Below are 13,395 nucleotides of genomic sequence, written 5' to 3' on the forward strand. Positions count from 1 at the left end.
GTTTGTAGTCTAACAGTTTGTCTTAATTTGCAACCAATCATGAACTTTGGACAAACTCTTGTAAACGTAGCTGTTGTCTAAACGAGCCATCCTCTCCGCTGGAGCGGTAAACCTATGGATGTATTTTAAGCTCTGCAGCGCCACGTTTCATCCCGCAACGTCCTGCTGTGATGTTCATACGCACAGAGTAGTCAGGATCCGGTATAGGAGACTGCACTACTCATTATGTCACGATGTGCCCTGCTATGACATGAACTACAACGACTACCTTCAAAGTCACTGTTCCACTATCTTTAATGTGACTATTATCACCACTGTTCATCACACCCCCAACCGGCCCCGTCAGACACCGCCTACCAAGAGTCTGGGTCTGCCGAGGTTTCTTCCTAAAAGGGAGTTTTTCCTCGCCACTGTCGCGATAGCCACTGCTAATGCTTGCTCTTGAGGGAATTACTGTAATTGTTGGGGCTTTGTAAATTATAGAGTGTGGTCTAGACCTACTCTATCTGTAAAGTGTCTCGAGATAACTACTATAAATAAAATTGAATTGAATTAAGACCAAAACAAATACATGTGGCTACTTAATATGCACGTGAATGACGTGTTCTTCATTCTTGCATTCTTGACGTATTATTTATCAACAACATTGTCTTATTTCAAATTAGGCATACAGGACTAATCATTTTCTAGTTAAGTAGCCTATCTAGTTATCATTATGGATTTCCATGTTTTTAGGGGTTTGCTTACTAATGTAAAAAATATAGCATTAATTTAGTAAGAAAGTGAAAATATCAAACAAGATGATGCGTATTAGGTATAATTTTATTTTCTTTATTTGAAAGTCCGGCCCCTGGAGTGTCTGCTTAAAAACATTCTGGCCCTTGGAAAAAATGTAGTTGATGACCCCTGGTCTAGCTTTGCTGCTAATGGCACAACATCCAGTGGCAGTGGCTAGCTGGGTTAGAACCATTTTCTAAAGCATTTTTGTCCTTTTCCAATCATACCTATGATATTTCTTTCAGGGCCAGTAAAAATGTAGAAGGGGCCAGCAAAACTCTGATCTACTGGCCCCGGGGGCCAGTGGGAATTTTTTTTTATGTTGAGCCCTGCGACCACCCCGACGATAGTGGTGAACTCGGTGAACAGGGTAGTGGTGAAGATAACGTCATACACCCGTGTTGCAAGAAATGTTTCTGTACATTGATGTCAGCTCTAAAAATATGCTGTTTGTTCTTTGAACTTAAGAGAATTGTGCCTGAAAAGTCCTAGAAAAGAATGCAATTTTGATTTGATGAGTGAGATTAAGAAGATATGGGAACCCTGAATATGCTTTATGCTTTACTATAAGAAAGCCACAATAAAAGTTCTAACCGCTTGCTTTAAAAAAAAACAAAAAAAAACAACTTACTTTTACTTCAAATACTTAAGTACATTAAATATCAGAAAATTACTTTTGATACTTAAGTACAGTATATATCAGATACTTTAAGACTTTTACTTAAGCAATATCCTAAAAGGTAACTTTCACGTCTTTTTCTAGTACAATACTTGTACTTTTACTCAAGTATTGCTTTCTAGTACTTTATACAACACTGCAGAATATAGATAGGAATGAAAAGTGCAAAGTTTGGTGGAAGTTACGTGCTACTGAAGTGGAGATTTCTGGCTCAAAATATGAGAAGATTTTGAGAAAATGGCCTTTAAAAGATAATGTACTGTAAAACTGAAGATAAGACACTGCAGGTGAATGGGGTAAACTAATATATATCACCATCACATTTCCCCAGTTGATTACTTAGAGTAGGAAACATAATTTCTTTTGTTTTGCAAGTTGTCTAAAATTGTAGGTTTAAATATGCAAATTAGGCACCGTCCAATACCAACTTTTAGTTAATTTGGTGAGAAATCTAAGTCTTAAAGAAGACATGTTATGGAAGCAAAAGAGCGCAAATATATCTCAAATAAGACCAGTGCATGAAAAAACAATGTTTTGCCTGTAGTGTGTCCCCTTGATTTAAAAGAAGGTCAACACCTCACCGTGCGTCCAGGTCATAGTTATGTTAGAAAAATTCCTAGCGCACCACGGAGCGCCTCTCCTGCTGGGCTGCTGACAACTTAAGAGTCACACTGGAGGCCGGCAGAGGAGGTTCTGTCAGCGTTTGGTTCAAAAGTAATTTAGCTGATTTTCGGAGCAGCAAACAGAAACGAGTCATGCTTCCCTGCATTTTAATTACCCGTCTTCTGTTTGGTTTGTAGTTAGGTAATTCTGAGACAAGATTCAGTTCGTAAACATTTACAGCCTGCCATGCTAGTATCCAACTCAGCTTTTTTTTTTTTTTTTTAAGAAAAAAATAAATAATAAATACGTTCTACATGAGATTAAACTCTGAGGTTTCTGAAACAAATTAATCAAATTATTGAGGTTTAGGCGGCAGCCCTAACAGATTATTGATGATTAAAATCATTGTTACTTGCAGTCCTACTTGGAACTGACTCCAGCCTTCAGCCAGCTCATATGGGCAATTGAAAACCAGCATTGCCAGACCTTTCTCCGCAGCGCTGCGGAGGAGGGTCTGGCTAGTCCACACAAAATTTCAGGATTGGGGGGAGGAACGTGCTCGTGGAACTCTGATTGGACAGATAGTCTAGCTAGCTGTCTGGATTTACCCTGCAGAGATCTGAGGAGCAGTTCGCCGTAGTCCTCAGAAATCCACTGGAGTATAGAACGCCAACACAAAGAAAAGAGGAAGGTAACGGACATCCGGCCAAAATGAGGGACATCCGGTGGAATTTCCGGGTGCACTGGAAAAATCCCAGAAATGAAACGTCGCCGAGATAGACTACCAGTATGGTAATGAAGCTGCTTAGTGGTGCGAACAACACGGTCACAAACTTGCCATCTTTGTGCTAAGCTAAGCTACACATTGCACAGAACAGTGACCTCTGTTCTCACGTCCCCAAAAATGTCTTTTTCTACTTCTTTCTACTTCTTACCGTGCCGCTAACCCTGACGTCGTAAAGCCGCCCCCAGTCATCTTCATGGCTGTCCACCATCATCATACTGTCATCTTCCTCCAGGACCCACTCAGCCTGCAGGTCAACCTTCACCTCTTCCCCCATGGAGTGCATCCCTACGGCGGGGAACAGCCCCTCTGCCGACGCGGGAACCTCTACTGAACCAACCTGCAACAGGAGAAGGACGTAAGGAAACAATGGGTGGAGAAACAAGAGACAACACTATACACACAGACAGTTCTGCTAGTGCACGTTTGAAATAAAAGCATTACAGAATGTCAGTGTTTAAAAAACACCTACCTCCTTGCCATTTTTGGTAAAAAAGACTGTTGTAAGACCTGCTTCAATATTTTCGGAGTGTATTCCGCAGCCAATGCGGTCATTACGCGCACACTTTGGCCCGAACTGCTGTCCCACGGGGTTGCCATTGTATAACCTGGGAAGAGTGAAGAGATAGAAATCTTTATAACATAAAAGCTAGCTAGTGACTGCACAAAAAAAAAAAAAAATAACCGTTCCAAATGATTTGCTTGTGAAGTGACAGAGTGATCTCTTCGTAGACGGCAATAACTGTCATTGGTAAGCTTCCTTCTTGTGTTCTCTCCTGGAAGTTTACGATACCAGTAGAGTAACATAGAAGTCATTTATAGAGCAAAAATGCAAAACACTCACTGGTTCCAGCTCCTCAATTATGAGGATTTGCTGCTTTCTTTGGGTTCTTTGGGTTTTGGACTATTGGTCAGAAAAAGGAGAAATTGCAATCTGCATTTTTCACTATTTTCTACTTTATTTCTTTTCTACTACTATAAGTCTATAGACTAAATAATTAATAGGCGTGCAAAGTTCAGAGCCATTATGACATATATTCCATTTCTGTGACAAGCAACTTTTATGGCAGAGAAAAATGCCAATAAAAAAAGGAAGGGCTGAGGAGAATGACATAGGGATGATGCAGCTATGTGTGGATGCAGCACCAACAGGCCACAATCCATTTTCTCAAACCATGCAAGAAACCAATGCTGTACTGTAGTGAATATCTGACTGTGGTTTGACTTACTTGCCGTTGTCAGCGTGGTAAGCTACAGAATATGGCAGCCAGCCAGGCTGGTGGTCCAGCCTGTAGAATTTAGGCACCAGGCCCACAGCAATGGTCCCCCTCACCCCTGTGTCCACTATTGTCACCTACACACACATAAAAACACACACACACACAGTAACTGCAACTGTGGCATGACTGCCACGCTTGGAGGAGGCCTTTATAGATCTTACTCTCGTACAGTGCTCAGCATAAGTAAATACACCCATGCTAAAGTTGACTAAAAAGAGGAATAAAAAAAAAAAATATCATCTTTTGGAAATTGATCTCAATGCCTTAATGAAAAAAAAAAAAAAAGGAAAAATCCAACCTTTAAGGACAAAGATTTTCTTTGTGAATAAATCGTAAATAAATAAATATTCTTCCTTAAAATACAGGGGGCATAAGTCAGTACACCCCTATGTTAAATTCCCATAGAGGAAGGCAGATTTGTATTATTAAAAGGCCAGTTATGTCATGGATCCAGGATACTATGCATCCTGATAAAGTTCCCTTGGCCTTTGGAATTAAAATAGCCCCCCCACATCATCACATACCCTTCACCATACCTAGAGATTGGCATGGTTTGATTTCAGTTATCCTAATAGCTGGTTTGATTTGCATTGAGAGATTAGCTTATGGAAAGTACCCCATGCCAATCTCTAGGTATGGTGAAGGGTATGTGATGATGGGGGGCTATGTGGCCTTTAGAAATAAAAAAAATCTGCCTGTCTCTATGGGAATTTAACATAGGGGTGTAGTTACTCACGCCCCCTGTATTTTAAGGAAGAACATTTATTTATTTACGATACATTATTCATTCACAAAGAAAGCTGGTGTCCTTAAAAAGGTAGGATTTTTCCTCATTTTTTTAATTAAGGCATTGAGATCAATTTCCAAAAGATGATTTTTTTTATTCCTCTTTTTATTCAACTTTAGCAAGGGTGTATTTACTTATGTGGGTTGAATTGAAAAAGGTATTTCTAAAAGAAAAACAGCATGAATTTACAGCAGAGAGCAGAAATGAAAACATGTCTTATATTGTTGAAACTTCACCCTCAATGAAAAACCAGACTTAGGAAAAGTCTAGCCCCCTAGTAAATCTCTGCCTTTTGTAGCCCTCATTCTGTCTGCCCAGAGTCTGACTCCCTGTGCGGATGTTAAGCTGTCCAGAGTAGAAATGGGCCGGTGTACCGGTTTTACTGCATACCGCCAGCTATTTCTATTGCCGTCATTGCTGTGATTAACACATTTTTCAGAGGGCACCGTGAACACAACACCATACTACTGTTTTGCAGGCTCTCTCTCTATTATGTTCTAAAGCTCGGCCTTTTAACTGTGTAACACCCAGCAGGAAACACTTACTACAATGCACTTGCACTTTACAAAGTCTTATAGACAGGTGGGTTAGATCAGAAACCCCAAAATACCGGCAACAAAACACTACCATATATTGATATAAGGAATGAAAATAATTGGTTGGTTATTTCGCAACCATTTACATCCAAAAGAAATCCGAACATGTTAACACTTAAATGGGTGCACACATTCTAAGAGACACAGCCACTGCACTGTATTTAAAGTAAATTTCAGTCAGCTGTCTCTGGTGTTTTAGCATATCTGATGTCTAACAAAGCTGCAAAATGCAGCTCCCTGTTCAGTTTGTTAGGTTTAATTAAATCCAAGACAATCACGGGGTGGGTGCAATTCCAGCAAAGTTTGACGATTACCATGATAATACCGTTTACTGTGACATTTCTGGCCACAATAATTGTAGCATGAACATTTTATACCCCACACCTCCCTCTTCCAGAGCCCCGGTGGCATCAGGGGGGGAAAAAACCCCACCGTCACCTCCTCCCCTCCGACATGACGCCAGCCTGCTAGTTCAGGCCAATCGGAGCAAAAAAAATGACACACACTACCAAGCAGAATTAGGTGAAAGGTAATGCAGGCCAACACGGGAGAATAACGAGTCTGCATTTGTTCCCTTCCTTTGTCATTGTCAGTGACTTTTCCTGGTTATTTCTCTCTCTCGTCTAAATACGCTGCCTCTGTATCATTCCTTGCATGTCTTTCTCCCCTTCCCCACTTATCCGCCTCCCTCATTCTCTACCTCCGTCTTCAGCCCAGACCCCCCAAAGTCGCTGGCCCTGCATGACAGCTCATGTGATGGGATACCAAACTTCTTGGTTTTCTCCAACTAAAAATTCCAGGACCGATTCCTTTTTCAGTCTTGCACTTAAAGGATAATACTCCTATACCCCTGCTTGGTGAAATAACTAACTTCTTAGCAGGTCATCACTTCCACATGTCAACTGTTAAAATACTATTTGTGTCTGTGCGATTGAAAAAAAAAGCTAAAATACATGTGAGATGGAGGGGAAAAAAAAGAAAAAAAGAGCAGGAATGTGCTCGCTGATGAGCCGTTTAGTTATGTTGATATGAATTTCTGTTCGAATAAATCTATTAAAACACGTGGAATGCTGCAGATGTTCGGCTCGACTTGAGGAAGACGGATGATGAAAACTGGAGAAAGTGCAGCAGCAGCGACGGAGGTGAAATGGATTCCTTTGCGAAAGGCAGAACGAGGAGAAACACGAGGACAGCGGTGACGCAGACGTCGACAGAAGCCTGACCTTTATCAGAATAGTCGCTCCCAAATTTTTTTTTTTGCCGAGAGATCTGGGAAACTGACAGCATGTGCGTCACACAGTGGAGAATAATGTAGCATAAAACTCTGGGGTAACGACCACACTAAAATTCACTCGTTTAAATGTCAGAGACATCTATCAGGCTGCAAATGGGATTCTTATTTGAATATAAACGTTATCGTTAAGATGTTCTTTCTAGGGAGGTAGAGGGAGTGATCCTGAGGTCAGATGAGAGTTTGAAAAAAAATAATATAAAAAAAAAAAAAAAAAAAAAATCACATTTAAGAGAAATATCACATCTGGCACAAATCTGGGACACCACACAGCAACGACAAATAACGTCAAATCACATGGTCGGCCTGTTCAAAATCTCACTGAAGCAGATCTGAAATGTTTCAAAATATGTCTAAAGTGGGGCTTCTTTTCAAAAAAAAAAAAAAAAATGAAAGAAGTCTGAAAAGAATGGTGGAAGAAGAAAATCATTTACACTGATGCTGCACGGTCCTGTCTGGCTCTATTTGCAGCTCGGCAGAATGACGCAGGTTCACAGCATAATGTATAGCCCAATGTCCTGAAGCCTAAAAACTGCCTCACCTGCCCTCTCATAACCACACGTCACAAGGCCTGCTCTGACGCGCACCGTCAACAAACAAGCTGGCTCATAAATTACACACTGCAGCCCTCTGCACCCAATTTATGACTGAACTCTCGCAACTTCCCTGTGCTATATAACCAAAATACCTTTCTCCTGTATGGATAGGAACTATTAGAATGGCCTGAAACAGAAATAAATGCTAAATAAATGTCCAATAGTTTCTCCTGCTGCCAGTCTGCCTGCCTGTCTGTCTGTCTGTCTGCTGACAACACTGTGTGTTAGACTAATCTTTGTGCTCAAAAGATACCGCCTAACCCACACCCTATCCCTCATTCCACTGCAGCTCGGACATTCTTGAGGTAGTGGTTTTGCACTGGTGAACTGGGACTGTAGGGGGGCGCTTAGGATTTAATATGAAGTTAAGAAAATTGTCAGCCATGGGATTCCAGGGGATAAAATTGCTGGCTGGATGGTAAAGCAATATTGGGCACACACAGGGGCGATGGTATGTGGTAAGCGTATCATATTGTGAATAATCCCCCTCCCCCCCCTCCCCTCTCCCCCCACCCCAACATTTCAAAATGAATGATTGTGCAGAGGACAAAACAGTCTTCTTGTTTTTGAATGATTACCATATACCCAAACAAAGTAGACGCACAAAAAGCAACACAGTTAGAGAACGGTCAGGTCTTGCAACTCAAAATCAGAACTCGGCTACAATAACAATGTCAGACGCTGATTTGCAGCATCGCCGTCAATGAGCCTTACCTCAAAGTAGCAATTTCCCTTCGATAAAGGGTGGCCTGCCACATAGCAACCCACCTCTTCGGAGTTCCCTTGGTAACTACAGAGAAGAAATTACAGGTTAACAAAAGGTGACTTCGAATAGGTGCTGCATTGCACAGTCAGAAACGTCTTGAAGAACGGCCTCATCTTTTCGTCGAAAGACTGCCGAGACACTATCACTATGATCATCAGATGCACCAGACATGTGCAACAGAAATGAGCCTAAAATATGGACCCGTTATTAACCATTACATAGAACCCCTCCTTAGCTGGATTAGAGACAGATATATCAAATGACATGCACATGATTACTGGCTGTTACTGTTTTATAAGCTATGACGTACATCAGCTTTACATAAGAAAAGAAGGGATGTTTTAGCCTGACGTGGTCAGACTCAGATTCTAGTCAGAATAGGAGTCTGATGCTGCTCCATTGGGCTGTGATTATGGGGCTTGTTTCAACCGAACCAGGAAAGAAAATGCCTCTGCACTCAATTGGATAGACCTACAACCCATCAGAGCCCCCCAAAGTTTTATAGTTGCTTGGCTAACTATAGCATTGTTGTGGATAACGCTAGAACGACGTCTAGGATACTTTTCCTCGCGTCAATGATGAAAAAGGATTGTCTATCTTGTAACATAAACGTAATGTCGCGATTTCCCTGGGAGACAACTCACGTCATGTGCAGTTGTAACATAGACTAGCTACAGCTAGAACAGCTGCGTGTCACATTGGAGATACTCCGAGCTAATTTCGGTTTCATATTGACATTGTTCATACTGCTCAGAGAAATATATTAAAAAAAACACAAAACCTCCGTCGCTTCTCTCCTACGCTGTAACCATTAATCTCGTACAATATACAGAATAACGATAGCACTGATACTTTACTAACATTAGCTTGCATATGTTTGGGAATCTGATAGCTGAGGTTAGCAATGAAATGGTACCAAAATAACATAAAACTATTATTACACTGGAAGGAACTCTCACAGACGAAGTCGTACTTGTTGGAATAATACGCCCGTAGGAGTTAAAACGCGCTCGGAATGGGAGGGGCTAGAAAGTAATATGAAGTTGGTTGTCATATACCATTTCACCGCTAGATGGGAGAAATTCTTACACAATGTAGCTTTAAATGAGTAGAAACACATAGCCCATAAGAATGATTATAAAATAGGAATTTCTGAGCCAATATCTTGCTAGGCAAAACATACACAGCAGAGGAAAAATTTTGAAATGCGTAATAAAACACGTTTTGCCACTCATTATAAAAAGGCCGCCAATGACTTGGCACATGGGAAACCAAGACAGAGAAACAAACACGATATAAGACAGAAGCATCTTGCTGTATAAACCCAATCCAACAAAGCCCCATGATCACATCAGTTTGAGAACAGGCTGACCTGAGTGTGTCTCCATCCTTCTGTAACCTCATGTATCGTTCCTGTGCGGGGCGCCCATCCCCTATATCGCGGATTCGACGCCTCAGATTCAGGAGGCATCTGTGGTGTAGTACGTTGATGTCATCCATCTGAAATCAAGAACATGGGACAGTGAACCACTAAGTTCAGCAGGTTGTGCTACGTTTTCTGCCATGGTTGTTTGTTGCCTGATGAAGAAAATCACAGCTAAGAGGAAACTGAATTACAGTGCCAAGACTATGGGTTTCCCCAACGGGCCTGAGTTGCCCCCGCCGGGCCAAAGCCACTCAGAATTAGTGTTTAATATATTTATAAGACGTTTACAGTTACAGTGGGGGGGCTCGGTTGGAAACTTAGATATAGTTTTTTTAAATTTCTTAAAAAGGTCCCATGGCATGAAAATTTCACTTTATGAGGTTTTTTAACATTAATATGCATTCCCCCAGCCTGCCTATGGTCCCCCAGTGGCTAGAAATGGTGATAGGTGTAAACCGAGCCCTGGGTATCCTGCTCTGCCTTTGAGAAAATGAAAGCTCAGATGGGCCGATCTGGAATCTTCTCCTTATGAGGTCATAAGGAGCAAGGTTACCTCCCCTTTCTCTGCTTTGCCCGCCCAGAGAATTTGGCCCACCCATGAGAGAGAGAGAGACATCATGGCTTTCAAACAAGCAAAGTGGCAGTTGGTCAAGGCCACACCCCCTCCCCCCCTCTCTCCTCCGCAATAGCTACGCATAAATGGCACATTCTAAGGAAAGCTCATTGTGGGACTGGCTCTAGTGGCTGTAATTCTGCACCAAGGCTGAATTTCGGGAAAGAGACTTCAGATACAGTATTAGGGGACCACTAAGGCCTATATAAAAGAGACTTCAGATACAGTATTAGGGGACCACTAAGGTCTATATAAAAGAGACTTCAGATACAGTATTAGGGGACCACTAAGGCCTATATAAAAGAGACTTCAGATACAGTATTAGGGGACCACTAAGGTCTATATAAAAGAGACTTCAGATACAGTATTAGGGGACCACTAAGGTCTATATAAAAGAGACTTCAGATCCAGTATTAGGGGAGCACTAAGATCTACAGTGCCTTGCGAAAGTATTCGGCCCCCTTGAACGTTTCGACCTTTTGCCACATTTCAGGCCTCAAACATAAAGATATAAAACTGTAATTTTTTGTGAAGAATCAACAACAAGTGGGTCCCAATTATGAAGTGGAACGAAATTCATTGGCTATTTCAAACTTTTTTAACAAATAAAAAACTGAAAAAGTGGGCGTGCAAAATTATTCAGCCCCTTTACTTTCAGTGCAGCAAACTCTCTCCAGAAGTTCAGTGAGGATCTCTGAATGATCCAATGTTGACCTAAATGACTAATGATGATAAATAGAATCCAGCTGTGTGTAATCAAGTCTCCGTATAAATGCACCTGCTCTGTGATAGTCTCAGAGGTCCGTGTAAAGCGCAGAGAGCATCATGAAGAACAAGGAACACACCAGGCAGGTCCAAGATACTGTTGTGGAGAAGTTTAAAGCTGGATTTGGATACAAAAAGATTTCCCAAGCTTTAAACATCCCAAGGAGCACTGTGCAAGCGATAATATTGAAATGGAAGGAGTATCAGACCACTACAAATCTACGACACCCGCCGTCCCTCTAAACTTTCAGCTCATACAATGAGAAGACTGATCAGAGATGCAGCCAAGAGGCCCATGATCACTCTGGATGAACTGCAGAGATCTACAGCTGAGGTGGGAGACTCTGTCCATAGGACAACAATCAGTCGTATACTGCACAAATCTGGCCTTTATGGAAGAGTGGCAAGAAGAAAGCCATTTCTTAAAGATATCCATAAAAAGTGTCGTTTAAAGTTTGCCAAAAGCCACCTGGGAGACACACCAAACATGTGGAAGAAGGTGCTGTGGTCAGATGAAACCAAAATCGAACTTTTTGGCAACAATGCAAAACGTTATGTTTGGCGTAAAAGCAACACAGCTCATCACCCTGAACACACCATCCCCACTGTCAAACATGGTGGTGGCAGCATCATGGTTTGGGCCTGCTTTTCTTCAGCAAGGACAGGAAAGATGGTTAAAATTGATGGGAAGATGGATGGAGCCAAATACAGGACCATTCTGGAAGAAAACCTGATGGAGTCTGCAAAAGACCTGAGACTGGGACGGAGATTTGTCTTCCAACAAGACAATGATCCAAAACATAAAGCTAAATCTACAATGGAATGGTTCACAAATAAACATATCCAGGTGTTAGAATGGCCAAGTCAAAGTCCAGACCTGAATCCAATCGAGAATCTGTGGAAAGAACTGAAAACTGCTGTTCACAAACGCTCTCCATCCAACCTCACTGAGCTCGAGCTGTTTTGCAAGGAGGAATGGGCAAAAATGTCAGTCTCTCGATGTGCAAAACTGATAGAGACATACCTGCAAGCGACTTACAGCTGTAATCGCAGCAAAAGGTGGCGTTACAAAGTATTAACTTAAGGGGGCTGAATAATTTTGCACGCCCAATATTTCAGTTTTTTATTTGTTTAAAAGGTTTGAAATATCCAATAAATTTCGTTCCACTTCATGATTGTGTCCCACTTGTTGTTGATTCTTCACAAAAAAATTACAGTTTTATATCTTTATGTTTGAGGCCTGAAATGTGGCAAAAGGTCGAAAAGTTCAAGGGGGCCGAATACTTTCGCAAGGCACTGTATAGAAAAAGAGACTTCAGATCCAGTATTAGGGGACCACTAAGGTCTATATAAATAGACTTCAGATCCAGTATTAGGGGACCACTAAGGTCTATATAAAAGAGACTTCAGATACAGTATTAGGGGACCACTAAGGTCTATATAAAAGAGACTTCAGATACAGTATTAGGGGACCACTAAGGTCTATATAAAAGAGACTTCAGATACAGTATTAGGGGACCACTAAGGTCTATATAAAAAGAGACTTCAGATACAGTATTAGGGGACCACTACGGTCTATATAAAAGCATCCAAAGAGCACCATGTCATGGGACCTTCAAACTACAGTAACAGTGGGGGGGCTTGGTTGGAAACTTATATGTAGTCATGTTTTTAATATCTTCAGTTAGCTTTTAGCACTGACTTAATGTAGGGCCCTATGGAATCTGTGTTAAGCTTTTTTAAATTCTAATTTTTGCAATTCCATCCATGATTCTGTTAGCACAGAAACTATTGGGCTCTACATTAATGCTGCCAATCAGTCTGTGACTGTCCCGTGCCGGGCCCTCCTAGAAAAAAAGAAAGACACTTGCCATCGGGCTATACAACTTTTCTGGGGTGAAACACTGCAACTACCCAGCTCCTCTAAACCATGTGCCACCGGAGTCTTCTATACAATGGTTGTTAAAAGTTTGTTTCTGATAAGTATTCTCATACATTTCTTGTATCAAAATCAAGATGAAGCCACGATGAGGACACAGAGGTACAAGTTCAACATATCATCATGAAGGTACTGGCTTCAACTAGGCTTCAAGGGCTGCAACTAACGATGATGTTCTCAATTAAGGGATTCATTGTTTGGTCTATAAAATGTCAGAAAAAAAAGAATGGAAATGCCCATCACTGTTTCCTAAAGCCTGAGGTCACATCATCAAAAATGCTTACTTTGTGCATCAAACTGTTCAAAATCCAATTATATCCAGTTTACAATCACATAAGACTTAGAAAAGCAGCAAATCCTTACAACTGAGAAGCTGAAATAGGGAATCTTTGCCGTTATTTTTTCCATCGAATCAATTCATTGTTTCTGCTCTAGATTCGGGCTGGGCGATAATTCAATATGATAATTTATCGTCCTTTAATGGAATCATATC

At 41.3% G+C, this 13,395-nt stretch overlaps 1 protein-coding gene across 4 annotated transcripts in view; it reads right to left on the bottom strand.

Annotated features, from left to right (window-relative positions):
• The window catches only part of spryd3 (SPRY domain containing 3), a 66,613-nt gene that overhangs the window by 49,506 nt on the left and 3,712 nt on the right, over nt 1-13,395 (bottom strand). For all 4 annotated transcript variants that reach the window (XM_039800375.1, XM_039800373.1, XM_039800374.1 and 1 more), the window contains exons 2-6: nt 9,532-9,659; nt 8,108-8,183; nt 4,073-4,197; nt 3,316-3,451; nt 2,995-3,183 (exon numbers count right to left, since the gene is read on the bottom strand). In XM_039800375.1, the coding sequence (XP_039656309.1) occupies nt 2,995-3,183; nt 3,316-3,451; nt 4,073-4,197; nt 8,108-8,183; nt 9,532-9,659 (654 nt within the window). The remainder of the gene's footprint in view (nt 1-2,994; nt 3,184-3,315; nt 3,452-4,072; nt 4,198-8,107; nt 8,184-9,531; nt 9,660-13,395) is intronic.

The sequence above is a fragment of the Perca fluviatilis genome, chromosome 5 (genome assembly GCF_010015445.1).
Source record: "Perca fluviatilis chromosome 5, GENO_Pfluv_1.0, whole genome shotgun sequence".
Classification (NCBI taxonomy): domain Eukaryota; kingdom Metazoa; phylum Chordata; class Actinopteri; order Perciformes; family Percidae; genus Perca; species Perca fluviatilis.